Source organism: Epinephelus lanceolatus, chromosome 1, assembly GCF_041903045.1.
Source record: "Epinephelus lanceolatus isolate andai-2023 chromosome 1, ASM4190304v1, whole genome shotgun sequence".
Lineage (NCBI taxonomy): Eukaryota > Metazoa > Chordata > Actinopteri > Perciformes > Serranidae > Epinephelus > Epinephelus lanceolatus.
Genome location: NC_135734.1, coordinates 26,460,628 through 26,481,739, shown reverse-complemented (window position 1 = coordinate 26,481,739; position 21,112 = coordinate 26,460,628). Strand labels below are relative to the sequence as shown.

Genomic DNA, 21,112 nt, shown 5'->3' with positions numbered 1-21,112 from the left:
GTTATGTAGCTGATGATTTAAGATGTTTGAATCAGGCTGTCAGACTGTCTGATCAAACGAGGTCGTTCAGGCTTCAGGTTTTCATTTGATGTATTTTCCTCTGTGATCTACAACTCCCACTGTTCTGCTTCAATGAGCGTTGAGTTCACCAGTCTCCACACTGTGGTGGGGCCTGGGAGCTGTGTGTTTTTGTGTGTGTGAGTGAGTGCTAAATTGCTCGGTCTGTGTGATTCGGGTGGGTAGCTAAGAGCTGAAAAGCTGCGATTATGTGTGTAAGAAAGTTGGACGGACAATCTGTGGAATGTGTATGTGTTAATGGTGCATGGATGTGTGTGTGTGTGAGTGTGTGTGTGTGTGTGTGTGACTGTTGGACCGTAGGCGTTGCCAGATGGTAGCAGGAAAGAAAATGAAAAAAATATAACAGCCATCATCTTTGCTGTTCTTCAAAAGGACAGAGTGAATGATTTGGCTCGGCTGAGTCATTCTGTAGATGCTGAACAACAAGATGTCATCCTCCTCCTTTACTTCTTGTGTTTCTCTTAAAACACGCCACGACGTGTGCGATTCACTTTTTTTTTTTCTCATCTGTATGAAAATGAGTGAATTGTACCATGTGTTTGTGATGATCATTCATCAGCTAACTGCTGACCTTTGATAAGAAAGTCGTCTTTTTTTTTTCTCCTCTGGTAATTCACTGAAAAATCGAGAATCCATTTGTGGTGTTTTAATGTGCGAACATGCTTTTGGAGGAGAGAAAAAAAAAAAACAGTGAATGTTCACACTCCTGTTTTTTTCACATCACCTCACACCAGTGTTTGAAATTAACACATGCCAGCCAAGTACTGAAGGCCACTATAATTTGGCTCTGGGAGATGGCATGAATAAAAAAAACCAGTGCCAGACACATACCGTATCAGCCAATACAGAATCACACACCAGTACCAGTGCTTTTTTCCCTTAAATTTAAAACATAAACACCTCGCCGTGTGGAGCCTATTGGAAGCCGTTTTATGTAAGTGACATAATCAGTGTAAACGATGGCATGAATTCAGTTTTATAATGTCACTGATGGAGAAATTGAATTTCACGTAAATCAGTCACAACTGGTTCAATCTACTTTATAAGGCCAGTGTTGGTCTGGTACAGATCACATGGTTGTGTTGCTATTGTTCATTACATTCTCTCAGAGTCTGAAATGTTTTCTTTTGAGGATTCAATGTTTTAAACGATGGCTGATAGTAGATAGAGGACAGGAAAAAGGGGAGAGAACAATTCAGCTCCTAAGCCGCTGTGCTTCATAACTGCTGCAGTAATTATTTGATTATTTGCTTTAAACAAGTGGTATAGTGCTACCTGTTTATGATGTACATGCATTTTTGCATGTTAAGTTGTGTCTCTTTTTTGTAACCACTGCTCCTACGATGGCAGGTTTTTCATACATAAGTCAACTATAACTAAAATGAAAGGATGTTTTTCTGCTTTTTCATCTTTGCTAGTTAAAAGTTATCAGCTATAGATCGAGAAGAATAACTGTGAACTGTGCTATCATTGGCAGGTGGAATGTTTTCTTGCTTGTTAACTCAACGCATGAGTTCACATGAATCATTTAACACACCTTAAATTTCAATATGACATCCATGGCCATTTCATTTTGTTTTTACTGGCTCTCAGCACGACATACACTTTAATGATGATTGGATCTTCAAGGGCTTAAAAAATGTCTATGAATTTCAACCAGTTTATGTGAACTGTAAATATTGCATGTCCACTGTCCACACTTAGAGAAGAAAAGTGGCGGCCCGTGTTCCAGTGCACTCTGGCAGCACTATACACCTGCATATATCTAGAGCTGGACCCAAATATTTGGCTCTTGGATATTCATTGGTTGGGTAGGTGTTCGGATTTCATTTGGGATATTTGTTGTTTTTTTTTCTCACAATGCTTTTTTTAGGCAGTGTCTCAGATTCAGACCCTTAACATTTATGTAGGTCTATAATTTATCCATGATTAGAAATGTAAAAGCTTTATTGTGTCACAAAAAGTGCAAAGATAGGACCTCCTTTAACCAACCTTTCAGGGGTGTAAACATGCATCAGGGGCCGTACACATGCCGTGTCTTCAACCAAAATCCCTAGTGCAGAGCTGATCTTCCAGGTGCAGTTTTCGTGTAGGCCTACCACTGGATGGATGTAAAGCTCTGGCAGCCCTGAACTAAAATGATCAACTTCTTCCCCATATTTATCACAGACTGATATTTACAGATGAAAGGAAAGATATCTATTGGCTGTGATTGGTTGGTCCTCCTCATATGACGTGCGGTGCATGCTGCTGCTTTCCAAAAGTTGAACTCAGTTTTTCTCAGGGTGCAGCTGTTATGCCCTGAAAAAATAGGCGCTCAGGAACGCATGCACGCTGCGACTGCGTCACTCTGACGTTTTAGCGAGCCTGCTGTACATCCACATTCAAAACAATGAATTTAAGGGGTGCAGAAAAGGTGGCATGTGTACAGGCGCTAAGACACACCAAACCTTTTGAAAAGTGTTTTATTTATTAACAAATAACAACACAACAATACTGCAGAATAACAGAATCCTTGAAAATAAATGCCCCTAACTAAACCAAAAGACACGTGTTGCAGCGCTATGTTGTTCATCTCAGCGGAAAATGCATAAATTTCTGTATGACTCTTTCCAGAGTCATGTCCGCCCTGCGCCCCATCCCTTCAGCTGAATCTTTAAATTTGTTGTTGATCACTACGGAAGCTCTGGAGCCCAAAAAACACACAAAGTATTGAAGAAACATATTTCAGTCAGTCAGAATCAGGTCTACTGGCAGGTAGGTTTTCACATACAGAGAGTTTACCTCGGTGTTTGGTGCGTAACTATAAACATAGTAAGAGAAAAGAAAAGGAAAATAACAAGTACTACACAAGTCAAGAATCATAAATAGAAAAAAAAAATATGAACATATGTATAAAAAAAACATGTAAATGTATGAAAATGGTTTGTCAGTTATTTGCTGCAGTGGAATTATCCTGGGTCTTTATTGATGTGTCTCTGCGTGAGAAGTGTGTGAGTGTTTTCCTCAGGCTGTAGATGTATGTTTGTAATGTGACAATAGGATTTAATCACATAGGTCTTGTGTTTGTTCTGTTATTGATCTCCTATTCTCATCATTCACCTTCATAGTTCAGCTTAGGGATGCACGATAGTATCAGTGCTCCATTGGTATCGACAGATAAAGGCTTTAAAACGAAGTATCAGGGTTGGCCTGAAACATACATTTCTGTTGATGTAACAGACTGATAAGATGCTTAAATTATGCAACTTTGATTAGTTGAAATCAGTGTGTCATCCAAGCATGTTAAAGTAGGATGAATTTTACAGTTTTGTTTGAAAGTGGTACACAAAAATAAATATTGCATGTTTTTAGGGCTGTAAATCAGAAGTGTCATCCTGAGAGGTATTATATAGATCGTTGGACAATGACACAATATTTGTTTGTATCATAAAGATAGCTGCGATGTGCTTTTGATTTGATTCAATTTATATCCTCAGTGTCTTTCCTTGGCTGCTTCCCATTATCTGCTTGGCGCTCGGTCCCCAGCGCTGTTTGAATGTTTAGGAGGAAGGTGTGCTTGGATGGAAATAGTGACACAGACGTGCCACGGGAATTTCAAAATAAAGGCATATCCCAAAGATGACGATATATATATAGATGTTTTTACCTTGCATAGATGACATTGGATTCTTGATTATACCAATCCAGATCAAAATTTTGTTCCACCCTTACATTTTGAAAGGCATTGTATGTTATGTCTGCATCTGCCATCATGATGAGAGCTTTCATAATAATAATGCATTCATCCCACTATAGGAGAGACTTGATGTTCTCTGCATTCACGTGGAAAAAATATATATGCATATATTAATATCGCCATCAGCAATGGGCTGAAATGAGCTGGAAATATCAGGATACTGGCAAAAATTCAATACCATGCCTCCCTTAAGCTGAATATCGTCACACTGACCTCTTGGTCATCATCACTGAGGTTATCTGTGTTTGAACAAACCGAGTCTTTGCTGTAGTGAAATTAAACCCTGCTCTCAGCCTCCCTGCGCTTGTTGTCTTTGGTGCGTCTGGAGGGATCTACCCACTTGACGCACCAGATCTGTTACCTAGCAGCTCAGACACACCTGTTCAGGTTTGAGATCTCTGAGGAAACACAGCTTGCAAACATGGCTGATGCACAGCTACACCACATCTTCTGATTACTCTCTTTCTTGTCAAGTTTAATTATTTAATACCAAACTACTGCTTTTGGTTGTTTACCGCTCTTTAAGAATAAATAAGAGGTGATGTGTTTGTAGTGTGAAAATCTGCAGCAAAAGTTTGAATTTCGGGATGTTGTTCATTCGACAACATCATTATTTGTCACATTTTGTCCATTGAGTTTGTTCTGTGTGTGTGTTTGTGTGCGAAGATCCTCTGGGAACATTTTATGATGCATTAGAGGAGTGATTAAATGCGACAAACCCTTTTAGCACATAAATTATTACCTGTTTTTTTATGTTTGAGAGAAACAGTTTTGCTAATGTGCATGCTGAGGTGTTAATACCTGCATTTATATTCCATAATATAATTTGTTTACAGTTTGTTGGTTGCAAAGTGGTGTTTGCTTGTGTTTGAATTACACTTTTAATCCGTCCAGTCACACTTTGATTTTTAGTTTCAGTACAATTATCACAGTCAGTGGCTTTTTATATAGGCTACACTCTATAGAAGTGTTCAGTGAAGTATATATTGTGATTTATTTACTAAAAACAGAAGTTAAAGAGCAAAGTGCTGAAGCGTCGTCTCCTGTCTAAATAAAAACAGGATCTCTGTGTGATTTTCTGCCTTAGTGATTCACGCTAGAGGCAAACACAGAGTGTGGGCGCTGGTGTGGACGTATAGAGGGGTGTAAATAGAGCAAAGGAGACATGTCTGAATTATTGATCAGGATATTCTGTAGAATTGTGACTGTGAGCCCATCCCCACCCCGCTGTGCTGCTCACCTGGCAACATAACGCTGAAGTGGCGTCCCACAGGGATGAAGTGAACACTGAGAAGCATTTTGTCAGGTATCAGTGGAGCAGATCTGTACACATTTGTGCACAAATGTACTGTTAAATATGTATTTTCAACAGTGAAGCACATCTCAGTGTCGCCATGACTGAACAGAGCAGCTCTGTTTAATACAGCTCTGTTTGCTGATGCAATGTTTGACCAGTGTGACTGCTTAAAGAAACACAAGGAGTTTATTGCCTACAGCAAGTTGCTGAATTAATAACGCGTCAGACAGCACTGTAACAGAAAGGCTTTATCTTTCAGCCGACTGGCCAGCAGTAGCTGTTTGTCATCACCAGGAACATGACAGTAAATTGTCATGAGCTGACAGCATGGAGCAGCTATTACACTCCATTTTGCTGCTTCTGGAGGAGAGACATGGCACCCTGACATGTTCCAAGTTTTTATACCACTCAGGAGCTGAGGACAGACTCACAAAGTTGTCAGTGATGGCTACAGGTTAGGAGATGATTTACTGCTGTCTCACAGATCAGTGATCATTATAAACCATAAATAAAAAGACCTCTGAGGTTGTGAACACACAAATCAGAGAAACCCCCATTAATAAAAGTTTCAGTTATCAAAGAGGGTTTTCCAGTTTAACAATGAGCCATCAGTGCTGCAGTTATAAATGTTGGTTAATCTTTAACTAAAGGTTTTGCCTCTATAGTCTGCTGCTCCCCTCCAAGGGGTCAACAGTTCACAGGAGGAGTCCTTATGAATACTTCACCTTCCAAATGACCATTTATCTATCAGTTACTCAATGTCTGTTCGTCAGATTCATGAAGAAACGTTTTTCTCACATGCCTCCATGTGAACTAAGAATCAAAAAACAGAGAAAATTCTTGATAAATTGAATTTAACGAGGTCTGTGTTAAACAACAGCGAAACTATATCAAAACATCTGTTTACAGACTCTTACACCAGTATGATCCAAGTCATATTTACAGTTGTATACTCAGTAATTCCCAAACACATGCATTTACACTAAAACATTCCAATTCAAAACAGGCTCATATGTATGCACGTGCCTGGGCACACTCAGGGCACACTACTGGTAGGCGAAAGTGTTTTAAATATAACATTTTAGTGAAGATGCATAAGAAGTACTGCGTGTACGACTGGATAAATGAGACTTGGATTATACTGGTGTGAAAGTTAAATGTTGACCCTGGTTGGTTTAATTGATGAAAAATGTTCATCTTCTTTGGATTCTTTGCTCATTGTGGAGGTATGCGAGAAAAACAAAGTTTTCTTTATGAATTCAACATTATCACATGGTGTGTTATTGATATGCAAATGGTCACTTTGTGGGTGAAGTATTCCTTTGAAGATCTAAGCAGCTCCCCAAAGTTTTAAGCTTTTTAAAATCATTTCTAAACATGAAGTAACAATCTAAAATACTTATTAAAATACTTAAAATTCGTGTTGCTTTGTTGCAAACTGCAGCTAAAAGTTTAATTGCTGTCTTCTGAATGAGGTTTCTTTAGGGTCGGTGGTCCAAAATTATTTCTATAACTCAAAAAAATGCTCATTGTCACTATTATTGGCAACTTTAACGCCTCATCCAGCATCTGTTGACTTGACTCTGACTGAATAGACCCCATCAACAGTGATAAAACAAAGAAACTTGCTTTCAGCGGACTGTGAATAGAGTGATTAATAGTCAAAGAGTAAATAAAAGGCCTGTGTATCAGTGGTGTTGGATGAAGATGTGGGCTGTGCTTGTGTGAGTGTGCATGTATGTGTGTGTAAGAGTGTGAGTGTTACAGTGCTGTAGTACACAGCGGAAGTCTTCCACACTGCTGACTGAGAGGCTTTGACACAAATTCCAGCTCACGCATGGGAGCGTGCGGTCTCGTCTGAGCAACTGCTGCAGCCTCCCAGTCCAGACAAACGGCACATGTGAGCCGGAGTGCAGGGCCGAGGAGGGTGAAGGCCCCGCACAGGCACACAGTCTCATTGTTTGAGTCAATCACAGCTTTGAGATGAACAGCAGAGTGAGACAGATCAGAAACTGATCTTCAAATGTTTTGTTTTTTACAACCAACAGTCTAAACCCCAAAGGTATTCAGCCGGGGTTAACAGATGTCAGTGTTGGTATACAAATGTTAGCATTACAAATAGGCAATGCATCTGTATTATTTTAGTTGATGACTCAAGCTGGAATGATTATCTGATCAAGAGTTATTCTGCAACTGTGCTGATAATTGATTAATGTCTTAAGTCGTTTCTCAAGCAGGAGTTCTCTCTTGTTTCAGCTTCATAGTTGTGCATTTGCTTTTTCTCTTATGTGATATTGAACTGAATATTGTTGGTTTTGGACTTTTTTTTTTTACTATTTTCTGACATTTTTTGGAGCAAATGATGAATTGATTTAGAAGGAGGAAGAGGTTCCGCACGCTTCAGCTGCCTCATAAGGCATGGCAGGCCTGTCTGGTGCTCTCAGAGTAGGGCAATCTTGTATTAGGAGAGACCTCAGAGATCTGCTAGCGGCAACAAACTTTATTAACGGACTAACATTTGATGCCAGAAATGTCTTCATCAGGGTTGAGTGACTGATGGTGACTGATGGAGCATCTTGGTCTTTTAATAAAGTTTGTTGCCTTGAGTCCGTGTGCTCCAGTATAACATGATAAATAGATTTACTGGTAAAATAATTGCCAGATTAATTAAGTACGTAAATAGTTGTTAGTCACAGCCCTGTTTATGACCAGCCCATTCTCACTACCAACTCGTCAAATTCTGCCGCTTAATCAGTGACCTTGGGACCAGACACTGATGCACAGAGTCACCTTTTACAGCAGCATGATGCGCACCAGTCGAGTCAGTTTTAGAGGCAGCAGGCAACAACCCAAGTCGTCAAATACAGTCACTATATCACTGGACGTCAGCATCAGACATGAATGCAGAGAGGCATCCCTTGTGGCCGTATGATACTCACTGGTCAGGGTGGATGTTTGTAATGTCGCAAGCAGCTGCCATAATATAAAGAGTGACAAAGTCAAGAGGGGTGGTGAATGGGTCAAACAAACTCCGGACTTTCACCCAGGAGGTCGCTGTTAAGATACTGTGTAATTTTAAGCCAAACCATTATGTTTTTTTCTGAACCTTACTGTGTGCTTTTGTTTGCAAAACCTAAGGAAATCAACCTTAAAACAAAGTCTTTTACCTATGGTGTAAGTTAGTTTTGACAGAGACTATGAATGTTAAGAACAGAAACTGTACATTTCCTGTGAAAACTGAAGTCTGTTTTGAAAAGACAATTTATCTAATGAGTGTAAATTGACGTACATAAATGTCCAAAACAGACACAGGAAGGTATTTAGCGCACTATATTTTGACGTGTATGTCCACTGACAAAGCAGCTGTATTTAACAAGTTGTGATCAGACTGTGTTGTTGTGACCCATACCTAACCTTCGGCTGGTATTTAAGAAGGATTGGACAGGTCTTTATAATGAAAAGCGTCACAGTAGATTAACTTTGGAAGAGACGCTCTGTAAATTGCAGTGTTTGATCAGCAGGACACACAGCTACTTATTTCTGTTTGACATTGTGATTTAAAAATGAACTCATCAAATGTCTGTAAGGTGTGAAGGAGCTGAAAGTAATCATCATGAGCCGCCACAGTCTGCAGAAACTACAGTAATTTCATGTGATGGCTTCAGAGTCTGAATGCATAAAGACTTCCAGCTCACTGCTTTGAGACATCAAGTTGTCTCCCTGAATATGAATGTAGCACAAACTGCAACCATATTCCCAGAGGGAGGAGGGGGAGGCGGGGGAGTCACGCTGGGTGTGACACAGAAGAGAGAAAAACATTGAAACTGCAGACACTGCCGAGGAGAAAACTCTTCATAATTCTGACTCTTGAGTCAGTTTTTCCTCTGATACACTTAGTTAACAGTGACATCATTTATTTTTCATCCTGTGTGTTTGAAACAGTGGAGCTGTATATTTTGGGTGGATAATGTTACACCTCTATAACAGCACACTGAGGGCAGCTGCAGCGACAGAAAAGAAACAAATAGCAGTGTGGAGCCCCCGAGGTGATGCTGCTTGTCACAGACAATATTAATCCTCATTTTCTCCACCTTCTCCATCCTCTCTCTATGTGTCCAGGAGAGCGCTGCGAGCTGTCATCCCGCTCAGGCCGCTGTGCTCCGGGAGTCTGCAAGAATGGCGGCTCCTGTGTCAACCTACTGGTCGGTGGGTTCAAGTGCGAGTGTCCACCGGGTGGCTACGAGAAGCCCTTCTGCGAGATGACCACACGTAACTTCCCCCCGCACTCCTTCCTGACCTTCAAGGGCCTCCGCCAGCGCTTCCACTTCACCCTCTCTCTCACGTAAGCACCTCCGCCTCCCAGCTACAAGCTGCAGCTCACCTGGATCACCTGCGCTGTTCCTCCATCGCCGTTCAGTAATCTGTGATTCACTCCTCATCCACCCCCACATCCTACTTCTGCATTCGCTCTCCAGCTATCCCCTCCACTAAAGTGTGCTCCCCCGTCCTCACATTTATGTAACCGTAATGGTGTTTAATAGCAATAATGGGCTCAGTGAACAACAGCGATCTCCTGTAGAGCCACTCTGGTATCAGATAATAGTTCCTGTGCTATAAATACAGAACCACTGTAACAACACGCTGCACATCAGAGGTGCGCACACTGTACAGTGAGGTAAGAGCTGGACAGAAGGTGAGCTGAAGGAGCTGTGTTTTGGGAGAGGAGACTTGCATAACATGAGGATGTTAATCCTACAGCCAAGAGTGAGTCTGATCTTATTACAGTCAGTGTCACTGGTCACTTTGAGCTGTGAGTCAGCGGCTGGCCTATTTCAGTGCAGTCTCCCTCCCCAAGGTGAAACTTGAGAGAGAGGCCGCCTATGGATGAGTGTGCAGTCATTATGTATATACGCAACATTGTTACTGCAATGTTGTTAAAGCTGACTTTGATAGGGGGAAAATCAATACAGAATACTATCTTGATATTCTGTGTGGAAATGTTGTTTCAATACACAGATGCCAAGTATCAATTATTTTATTATATGAATTATTATTACAAATACAAATTAAATTTTTGGTAACCTCCTAGAATAATGAAATCAAGTAATTTTTCAGTTCACTAGAAATATTTTAAGGGAATAAAAATAATTGAAGTGAGAAACTTTATCTTTAAAACTTCGTCTTGTTAGGTAAAAACAGATGTTAACATGTAGGGACATAATTTACTGTAAAAAAAAAAAGTAATAAATTGCAGCATATCACAGTATGTGTTATTGCAATATGCAGCATATCGCAAATGTTTGAAATCGCAATATTATTGTGTTGTGGATAAACTATCTCAATAATATTGTAACGTAGTGTAGCATAGCGTATCGTATGGTGTTGTATCGCATTGTATCATATCGTATTGTCTTGTATCATATTGTATCATATTGTATCGCACCGCACCATACTGCACCATACCGCACTGTATCATATGGTATTGTTTCGTAGCACATCGCATCACATAGCATCGTATCATATCGTACCGTATCGTATCTTAGGGCATCGCATCACATCGTATCATATCGTATCGTACCATATAACATCGCATCATATCGTACTGTATCGTATCTTAGGGCATCGCATCACATCGTATCATATCGTATCGTACCATATAACATCACATCATATCGTACTGTATTGTATCTTAGGGCATCGCATCGCATCACATCGTAGTGTATCGTATCGTATCATATCGTTTCTTAGGGCATCGCATTACGTCGTATTGTATTGTACTCACTTCCCTTGTATAGTCCCCATGAAACTGAGGTTAGAACGTCTTTATTTTCCTTACTGTGACAAATTCCCCAGTGAAACAGAATATTTGACCGGTGTACAGTTACAAGAGGGAATTAAATCAAATTCTTTGCATTTGATTGGACCATTAAAACGTGGACAGGCAGAGTTTAGCATGATACAGAGTGGAGTTGGCTGCTGACTGTTGGCTCCACACACACACACACACACACACACACACACCTCCCTCGCTGCTCGGTCAGGGGGAGGACGAGAGAGTGATGAATGAATTAAACCTCCACCACCTTGTCCTTGAAGTAAAAGCAAAGTTTTTGTCCACTGATATCCAAACACACACTTCCCCTCCTATCTCTCTCCATATTGCTCTGGCAGCTAATACAAGCCACAAACGGTGAAGTGTTGTTTTAGATGACCGGTGTAGACAGCTTGTCTTCCAGTGTCTCATTTGATTGGATGAACTTTTGCAAACGTCCCTGAGTGCAGGATGAGTCATCAAACGTTTGAAACCTTTTTACAGAAAGAGAAAAGACAGGGAGTTTGATCTAAACCACTCTGACACAGATTTTTTGACATATTTGGCATATAAGAGATAAATGATCAATGAACGCAGGGACACAGGATTAACTCTGGGAAAATGTATTTTTCATTTCACGCAGACTTTTATGTCAGCTTCAGGTTAGGTTTTTAGTGTCGTTCCTTTGTGTCATTTCTCCCCAGATGTTAATTATTTTAGTCTTACTTTAGTTTTTATTTTTCGGCTTGACTCTGTGTCCCTGTGGTAATTTTTAGGTACAATTTTACATGCAGTTTTATCTAATAGCTTCAAAGCACGCATTTGTCTCAGAGGCCTCAAAACGTTACAACGCTTTTATCTTTAGACCTTAAATTCATACAGGCAAACCCCCCAAAAAAGCTAAATTAAACAGTGCGTTTTGCATCACATAATACATCAGAAACTTAAAAAAATCATTGACACCACTCTGATGCCTGTATTCACAGGGAGCCAGCAGCCGATTAATTTATCTTACCTGAGCACAAAGAATGTAACTCAATGACACATCTCCACCTCAACACACTGTAAAATAATGAAGCCAAAATATCCCCCTCCCCCCCCCCCCCCCCCCGTTTGCAGTGTTTATGCTAAGCTAAGCTAACCAGCTGGCACTAGCTTCATATTTTCACGAGAAGAAAACAGACATTAGAATAGTGTCAATCTTTTCCACTAATTTTGGCAAGAAAGTGATCACGTTTATTTCCCAAAATATCAAACGTCCTTTGACTGCCGTACAGGGGGACTAGACAGGGACCACTTGATTTTATATTACAAGAACAACACTTGCAGACTGAGAAGACTATTTTCAGGACTTTGCTCTGAAGGATTTATGTCATGAGACATGCAAACAGCGTTGTCACTGCTATCGCTGGCACTTTCTCTGAGAGCTGGAGGTGCTATCTCATGCCACAATTTAGTAAAAATAGCAAAGATCTGAGACCAAGGTTTCTTCTTTTTCCTACACTGCACAAAAAGAAAAACCTGCAAATGCCTCATGTAATTTTTATTACGTTAGTTTTAAGAGTAAGCAGTTTTATTTCAGTTTTAGGTCTCATTTCTGTTTTTATTTCACCTTCCAGCAGTGCGTCTCAACATAATTATAGACATCGTTGTGGGGGTAATTTCCCATAGCTGAGTGTTTTTCTTTCATCCATCCAACGTGTGTCAGAATCAGTTATTACGATGCAGGTGTAGAAGGTCGGGAAATTGAAGCTGAAACTTTTAATCCCTGTGGTTGATCATTTGTTGGTGGTTTGTGGAGGGGGAGGTGCTTTGGAAATGAGCAGATGAGCTGTGAACACTGAACACATGCAAAGACAGCGGGACCTCTGATCAGCATGAATCCTCCATGTGATGAAATGTAATCAACAATAAAAGCCATCCGTTGTGTTTGATATCTGTCACAACAAGTGACAACAAGTATCACCTCTCGGATGGTATCACAGGGAATGTGTCCTGCCATTTTGCTGTACTCATTGTGATACTCGTCACCTTAGACAGGCTTGGCAGGGGCTGATGCTCACAATGGCTGCTGGTAGAAATAATATCCCCCTTGTGAGCTTTATGGACTCGGCCCTTCTTTAAGCGAGGTTCAGATGACAGTCTTTTTGATGGAGAACTGCTCAAACCAGTTTGTAAAGTGGTCTACATTTCACTGGCAGGTCACAGAAGCTGTGAAGTAACTGCAGTGTAAAAGGTGCCGATACTGAGAGCCTGAGGCAGGTGAGGTCAACACGTTGCTCTGTTACCTGAGCCCGCACTGATCGGGTTCTCCCAGAAAGAGCTAGAGCTTTTAGATCTGTTTCTATCACAGCTCTGACTGTAGAGCTCCGTAATTAAGGGTGAGATTTCAGAAAAGGGTACAGAGTGTTTTGGGATCAGCTAAACCAAAATTGAAACTTCATCTCATCATCATATCTCTAATATTCTCTGTGTCTGAACTGATGCTGAAGTCATGGTTTAACTCTAAACTAAGAATCTACAGCCTCGCTGACATGTCTGTGAGGCTTTATGAAGACATAGTAATGATTTGATCAGTATGCTAACAAGCTTACAGTAAAAATGCTAACACGTTGATGTTTAGCAGGTAAAATGCAATCTTAGTTTAGCATGTTAGCAACATAACTGGCACCAAACACAAAGTACAGCTGAGGATGATGGGAATGTTTCAGGAAATTGGTTATAAAGCAACACATTGACCAAATTAAAACTGTGACCTGATAATGACACTAAAGGAAAGTTAAGGAATCGCCAGAGTTATTAGAGTTAACTAATAAGAAAAGATAAGAAAAAAACAGTTACACAGAAACACACGCAATGAATCGAGCTTAACAATTCCAACCATGGGGAACATGAATGTTCATTTTTATGGCAGTCCACCCAGTATTTTTCAAAACATTTCAAAATCACAAACGTTAATCCTGTTTGTCAAGTTTCCATCCAAGTGTAGCACGTCTTTTAAGCAAATTTTTTGAAAATTGGCATACAAAAATACAAATTTATTTATTCATGTATCCATCCATCGCTGCTATGCAAATATAAGGAATGAGGCAGATTAACAAGATTAATAGCTGCTGACAGTAATTCTTCAGTCAGGTGCCATTAAACCACTTCAAAATGAGAGAGCACAGCAAAATGGCGCAATCCAGAGTGTAAATCCTCAAACGATGGCAAAAGATTTTGAAAATGTGACATAAAATATTTGTTTTATGTTTTCATGTGAAACAAGTTACGATCTCCTCATCGGACCTCACAGAACTGTTGGAGTCACATGCTTCATGTTTGTCATGGTTTATTATTGAAGTCTGTTTCCACTGCAGAATATGATTTTATTGATGAATCACCTTTTTCACCTCAGTCAAGTGCAAAAACTTCTTGCAGGGTGTCTGCAGGTCCTTAAAAAGTCAATGGTCTCATTCATTCAGTCATTCATTTTCTGTAACCGCTTATCCTGTTAGGGGTTGCGGGGGGGCTGGAGCCTATGCCAGCTGACACTGGGCGAGAGGCAGGGTACACCTTGGACAGGTCGCCAGACTATCACAGGGCTGACACACAGAGACAGACAACCATTCACACCTACGGGCAATTTAGTTTCACCAACTAATCTAACCTGCATGTCTTTGGACTGTGGGAGGAAAGCGGAGTACCCAGAGAAAAACCACGCTGACACGGGGAGAACATGCAAACCATGTTACAAATCACATATATACTACTTACCTGCAATGCTTAAAAGGGGCAAAACATGATGATGATACCTGTAGACACCCTGTTTTGACAGTATTTTGAATTTCCAGTTTATTTTTTTTTGTTTTTTCAAGTTGGAAATGTGCCGAAAAACAGGTGGATAGAAAACACACTTTTTGTGGCACTAGTGGAAAACTCAGGGGACACGCAGAGGAACAAACATGGAAATCCAGACAAGATTTGTCAGGACCTTCTACTGAAAAAAAAATGTTAAAGGAAAAGTCAGGGGATCACCATAAGTCAGTATAATTCATCCTCTGAGGAACATGACTGAAGAAAATTAACTGAGATATTTCAGTCTGGACCAAAGTGGTGAATCCACCTGACTGCCATCCTTAGAGCTACAGTAACAGTTATTTTTCTAAAGTATCAGGTCAATAAGGCTCTTCTCCTTCTTCTCCAGTGGCTGATCCATTATATGATCTAACACAGATTTTTGTATCTGTGTTTCACGCTGTAAAATCAATAAGGGACTCTTCTCTTTCCCCTCTTCACTGCACACATCGTATGAAATGCAGCATGTTAGCGTTGCGTGACACAGTTCCCCACATAAGGGCAGACTGGTTGTTATTTTTACTGATGGGTGCCTAATGTGACACGCAGTGATGCCAGTTGAGTCAGTATTTAGCTCCGGCTGATTACTCTCATAGTTCAGAGGGCTCAGGGGGGCAATGTGGAGACGCCTTTTAAATCGATCCATCAAAGACTGAGAGCCCTACTGTGGAGTAATAGACTCTGGATTATAACTCCAGTTGACGTTATGTGTTCTTTACTGGATATATAGACGCCATCGGACTGCTCTGTCTCTGCTGTTACTATCAGCTGGAGCTTTCCTCTGAGGTCGTGATTATCGTTTTCCTCAGTAAGCAGGTCAGCGGTGCCGTGCCCCCTGGCTCCTCTGCAGCTGAAGAATGCTGCACAAACAGCATCATGCACAGTATACCCGCAAACCCTCAAGTCTGAAAGAGAGGGGGGTGGGCGGCTGCTCATGTTGTCTGAGGGCATGTATGGATATTTGGCTGTGTGACTGACATACTTCAGCTTGGAAAAATATGAGCTCAGGCAGAATCTGCAGCTCAGAGAAAGAAGATAATCACACTAACTTTGTGGTTTGCAGTGTTTCAGAGCCCATCTGGGATTCACCTTTTGGAAATAATAATTAATTAGTCCTTTTGAGGAAAGTGAAGCTGCATGTTAGTGGAGTAAATGACCAGAAAACACAGACGCCAGTAAGCCACACATGCCTCTCGGCTGGCAGATGTGCGCAGGAGACTCATTGTTGTGTCCCCTGTGGGATGGATAATGAATAAACCCTATAGTTAGTGCAGATTTTTTTTGTTATAACACACTTCCACACATCCCAGTGACCCATTTCCACTGGATCAGATTTACGACCACAGACCACAGCTGACAGGTAAAGTGTGATATTTTTAAACCATGTCCTACACCACATACACACTTTGATCCCAAATCGAGAGTGAAGCTCCGTCGGCTCTCTGGTCCCCCCGAGTTTGAACCATGTGCGCAGATGTATCTGAATGTGCATTAATATGCGAGGATCATGCAACGCGGCGGCCCTGGGCGATCTGGTTTCACCATCAAGATGCGAACAGAAATGTGAAACTGAGGCTGTGGTTACAGCACTGGCAGCTGTCTGTGTTCTCCTCCATGAGAGGTTTTGAAGCTGACGTTACTCCAAACTGTCTTCCTGTGTGCTTCTTCTTCTTTACTTGCAGTAATGCGTTCCCCAACCGTGCTGCTTTGACATTGCCCTAGTTTTCTATCTCTGTGTTGTAGTGTGTCATTTAATGTGGCTCTGTGATATCTATTCACGGCACGCAGATTCTGTATTCCTTCACTGTGTCTGCGCTGCAAATAGGACTGTTTTCCCTCTGACTCGGCCTTGTGTTCATGATTAACCTCATTATCTGTTCAGTGATCTCTGACAAACCTCTGCATTGTTAAATCCTCAGCTCGTCTTCAGGACAGTCAGTTGCACGTCACACTGCATTACTGTAGTGCTCCAGTGTGAAAGGGAGGCAAAGTGAATGTGAGGGGATAGTATGGATATTTTTAAATGGGTCAAACGAGACTACTGCCCTCTTTCTTGTCTCTTGTCTTTTGTCTGTTAACGTGGAGCATTGCTGACAGTAAATGCTCTCCATGAGACACTTCATTACACATGTTATTTGGTATCCTTATGTTTAAAGGCTGCTTTTATGTTATAGTTTCTTAATGTCATCAAATCCAATGGACAGACCAAAATCCAATGATGTGTTTCTCCTCTCAGTACTTCTCTATCCTGTCGGTGGCACTCATTCGTTTCCACTGGAGATGTCATTGGAAAAAAAAAAAAATTTTTTTCCAAAAGCAGCAGGGCACTGTCATTTTTTGCAGATGTTAATCACACGGGACTAAATGGTTGGGGATTTGTTGGAGACTGTTTTGCACCGCGGATTGATACACATTTGGTCATCTAGTGAGTATTTACAGCAGCAGTGTATTTAGGATTGAGGTAAAATAAATTACAGTGCCCTGGTTCATCAGCAACAATTCAGTAATCTTGCTACAGCATGGCCAGCTACGTTGTGGAGTCGAGGTGCCACTCAGGCATTGCTCAATGATTGCTCATTGATATAGGTACATCATCATGGGCAGTGCGTGTGTGCCACTTGCAACAGTGCACCTTGACTTAACATCATCTAAAGTTTCTTATTTGGTCAAAAAAAAATCTATGCTTTTAATCGATGTCACATTTTGCCGCCCCATTGCAACCTCATCTGCACAACAATGCACAGAAAGCTAGCATAGCATCAGCTAACTCGTCATTCCACATCTAGAAACAAAAACTTATGACTGGTCAACACTTCACTTCTTCATTTGAGTGCTGAAGAAAATTGAGACCAGATCAGCTTTGATTGTTAGTGTGTGTTGCCCATCACACAGCAACAAGTGTTGAGTGTCACTTTGTAGCTTCATGTCACTAGCTTCCACTGAAAATTACATGTAGCTTGTTGCTGTGTCTCTCATGGTCCCAACACTACGTGTGGCCCAGAGGAGCAAGCTACACCAGACTTTGACTACACAGACCAGAGATTGGGTAATGACAAACATAATGAAGCTGAAATGTGGCTCTTTCCTCAGATTTGCTACCAAAGAGTCCAATGGTCTTTTACTCTACAATGGCCGCTTCAATGAGAAACATGACTTCATCGCCATGGAAGTCATCAATGAGCAGATACAGCTCACCTTCTCTGCAGGTACAACGCTTACTAGTTTATTTGTTTTATCATTACTATTTACTGTGAGTATTTCTCCTGGTTTCGTACCATTTTTGTCCTGAGATTGTTGCAGTCATTCACATCTCTCATTGTTTTCCAGGTGAGACCAAAACTACAGTTTCCCCGTATATCCTGGGAGGAGTCAGTGACGGCCAGTGGCACGTGGTGGAGGTCCACTACTACAACAAGGTATGATCCACAATGAATTAACAGAAAAACCTCTCCTCGAGCAGCATGTGTTTGCAGAGCCCGGTTAATGATTAGGTTTAGACTGAAGGCATTAGATTTTTCATTTGTTGTATTTTTCTTCACAGTGCAGACAAATATCAAGTATAAATGTCAGTTTGGGGTTTGCACACTGATGAGGGCATTATCCAAAACATTTGCTTGCTTGTTATTCTTCTGCTTTCTAAGTAAATAAAAATATAACCAGTGAGAACTCTTAACTTTGCTGTTTTAAAGAAATAGTGTGACATTTTGGGAAATACACAAATGCACCATCTTGTAGAGAGTTAGGTGATAAGATTGACATCAGTGTCATATCTGTATTTAAAATATATCATATTAACTGTTATCTTGGCTCCATTTGATGATAACGAAATCCACCTACAAGCACCAGTAAAACTCTATGATTAATATCTTTTTTGTTTGGGGTTATTTGCTCATTTTGTTCTCCATGGACAGAACAAGGCTAGTTGTCTCCCCTTGTCTCCAGTCTTTATGCTAAGCTAAGCTAACTGGATTGCAGGTTTTAGCTTCATATTTGCCGTATAGTCATGAGAGTCGTATCAGTCGTGTCTGACTCTGCATGAATTTCCTAAAATGTCAGACTATTCCTTCAAACTAGGGTGGTCATGGTAAAACTTCACTATGTTATGATTATCGTTTCCATTTCCTTCTTTTAATTGTTACACAACAGCTGACATACCTTTGGTTAACTCTGTCTTCTGCGGCGCCCCTCATCAGGTGTGGCAGTAAAATACCAGACGTAGTTACTGAAAATATTCAGAGTGAAATCAGGTCACAGGTTTGACAGCAGACAGTTTTATTGCACTGAAGGCTGCTGTATTACCTGACATGCTTTCTCTATAAAAAGCTTTGTCTTTAGGACAACTGTAGAGACTAACTGTAGTTGTGTACGTTTGTTGTAGTGCCTCTTTAGAGCTGCTGCTCTGTCAGACTAAAGAATCGCTGCTGACAGGCTGATGATCTGGAAGAGAGCCAACGTGCCAACTAGACACTGACGGAGGGACAGACAAGAGAGAGGAGGGAGGGTGAGGGGGGTGAATGAATGAAAGCCAGAGAGTGGGAAGGCGATGTTTTCCAGACATGCTCAGATTGGGCTAAATATGTTTTGACTAATACATTTCTGGGTAAGAACGCCACAACAACTCAATCGGTAGAGGAATGTATGGAGCTGTTGTCTCTGCTCGCTCAGTAACTTTCCCACCCAGGACCAACACACAGGATGTCACATTTTAGTCTATTGAGGAAGTCACTTTGCATCATAAAGATGTTGCCAGGCAACACCCCCGCTGCTCACATTTTCTATTCAGTGACTATGATAACACGGCCGTGTCAGATTGTAGCCAGAAGAAGTGATGAAGGGGGAAATCTTGTCGACTTTTGGATGAAAACTAGTTTTGTCTCTGCCAAGCAGACATTATAGTCTCATTAATCACGCTGGAGTCTCTGAGGCTTTTGTTGTTTTACTGACCTGGTCGCTTTACATCTGTAAGTGTGCTCCATGTTTGAAGAGGACATGATTCTGTTAATGTGACGCTTCCATGTACAGTACAAGTACAAACTTTAGACGTTGGCATCGGCGACTGGATCTGCGTCTAAAATACCACTTTCTTTCTATGTCACTGGATTCCAGATGATTTGGTGGCACATAAGTTAATGCATGAAGCTAACTTTCATTAATTGATGATCCATTAAGCATTAATGGGAAATGTTGGTATTTTTCAACCTGGACCCTGTTTTCCCATGTTTTTGTGTCTAAGTGACTAATGGAGACAGCAATTTTTAAAATTGGTCCTGTTTTGAGAGAGGCGACAATTCCCTACAGGCGATTGTGGACCCTCAATTTACGTCCATTAAAAGTGTTTGTGTCTGACAACATTACAGAGAGGACCCTACTGACAAATGAAACGTTGCTGTTCTCCTTTCACTGATCCGGTCTTTTTGTGAGTGTGTGTAACCAGTTAAGTTCTGAAATTAAAACTTTTCCACACTGTCAAAACCAGCTAAATGTTCAGCCATGACATTAAAAATCTTTTAGGTCAGTGGTTCCAAACTGGGTCACAGGTCCATTCTGAATGGACCACAAGTGACTCACGAACGTGTCAAGTTTGTAAAAAACACACTGTACACTGAATTTCCGGCACAAGCTTTTATTTTGAAGTACTGTTTCCTACTGTAGAGTGAGTGAATACCTGACAGTTCTTAACAGAGATGGCAAAGTAGCTCAACAACATGGCCAAATGCAAGTATGGAATTGAATATATTAAAGTTTGTGGACCTTGAACTAATAGCAAAGGACAAATCTGGACCTTGTGGCTGGACCAGTTTGGAACCACTGCTTTAGATTACACCAAGCTACGCTTTCTGTATTACAACACAACAAAAAGTTACTTCTCGTGAAATTTCAGAACGAGACTTCGTCCTTTAGCAAGAAACTTGTCCACGATAACAAACAGACCAGCAAAAGACAAACATTTAATTCCTCTGTAGACTCTTTTCCATAATGTTTTAAGACACTTATAATAACAATCTCAGCCTGTCAGAGTTATTGCGGCCTGTTTTTCAGCTGTGACTGTAGCTCTCTCTCAATACAGGACCAGTTTGAAAAATTGTCTCCATTAGTCACTCAGACACAAAAACACAGGATAACAGGTTGAAAAATACTGACGTTTCCCATTAACTAATGACAGAAGCTCACAGTAACTGGGTCATGTCTTAATGGTGAGCAACAGGAATATATCTTGCATTAGCGCCTCATGAATTATTCATTATATCATATTAAGTATGTTTGTGCTCGTATCATAGTGTAACCAGGACACTTATTACATATGTGAATAATTGTGAATACATGGCATACTTTAAGTAGTGAATATCCC

General features: G+C 40.8%; 1 protein-coding gene across 3 annotated transcripts in view; it reads left to right on the top strand.

Moving 5' to 3' along the window:
• Window positions 1-21,112, top strand: part of celsr2 (cadherin, EGF LAG seven-pass G-type receptor 2) — a 94,673-nt gene that overhangs the window by 40,076 nt on the left and 33,485 nt on the right. For all 3 annotated transcript variants that reach the window (XM_033626540.2, XM_033626539.2, XM_033626541.2), the window contains exons 3-5: window positions 9,234-9,456; window positions 17,854-17,969; window positions 18,091-18,179. In XM_033626540.2, the coding sequence (XP_033482431.1) occupies window positions 9,234-9,456; window positions 17,854-17,969; window positions 18,091-18,179 (428 nt within the window). The remainder of the gene's footprint in view (window positions 1-9,233; window positions 9,457-17,853; window positions 17,970-18,090; window positions 18,180-21,112) is intronic.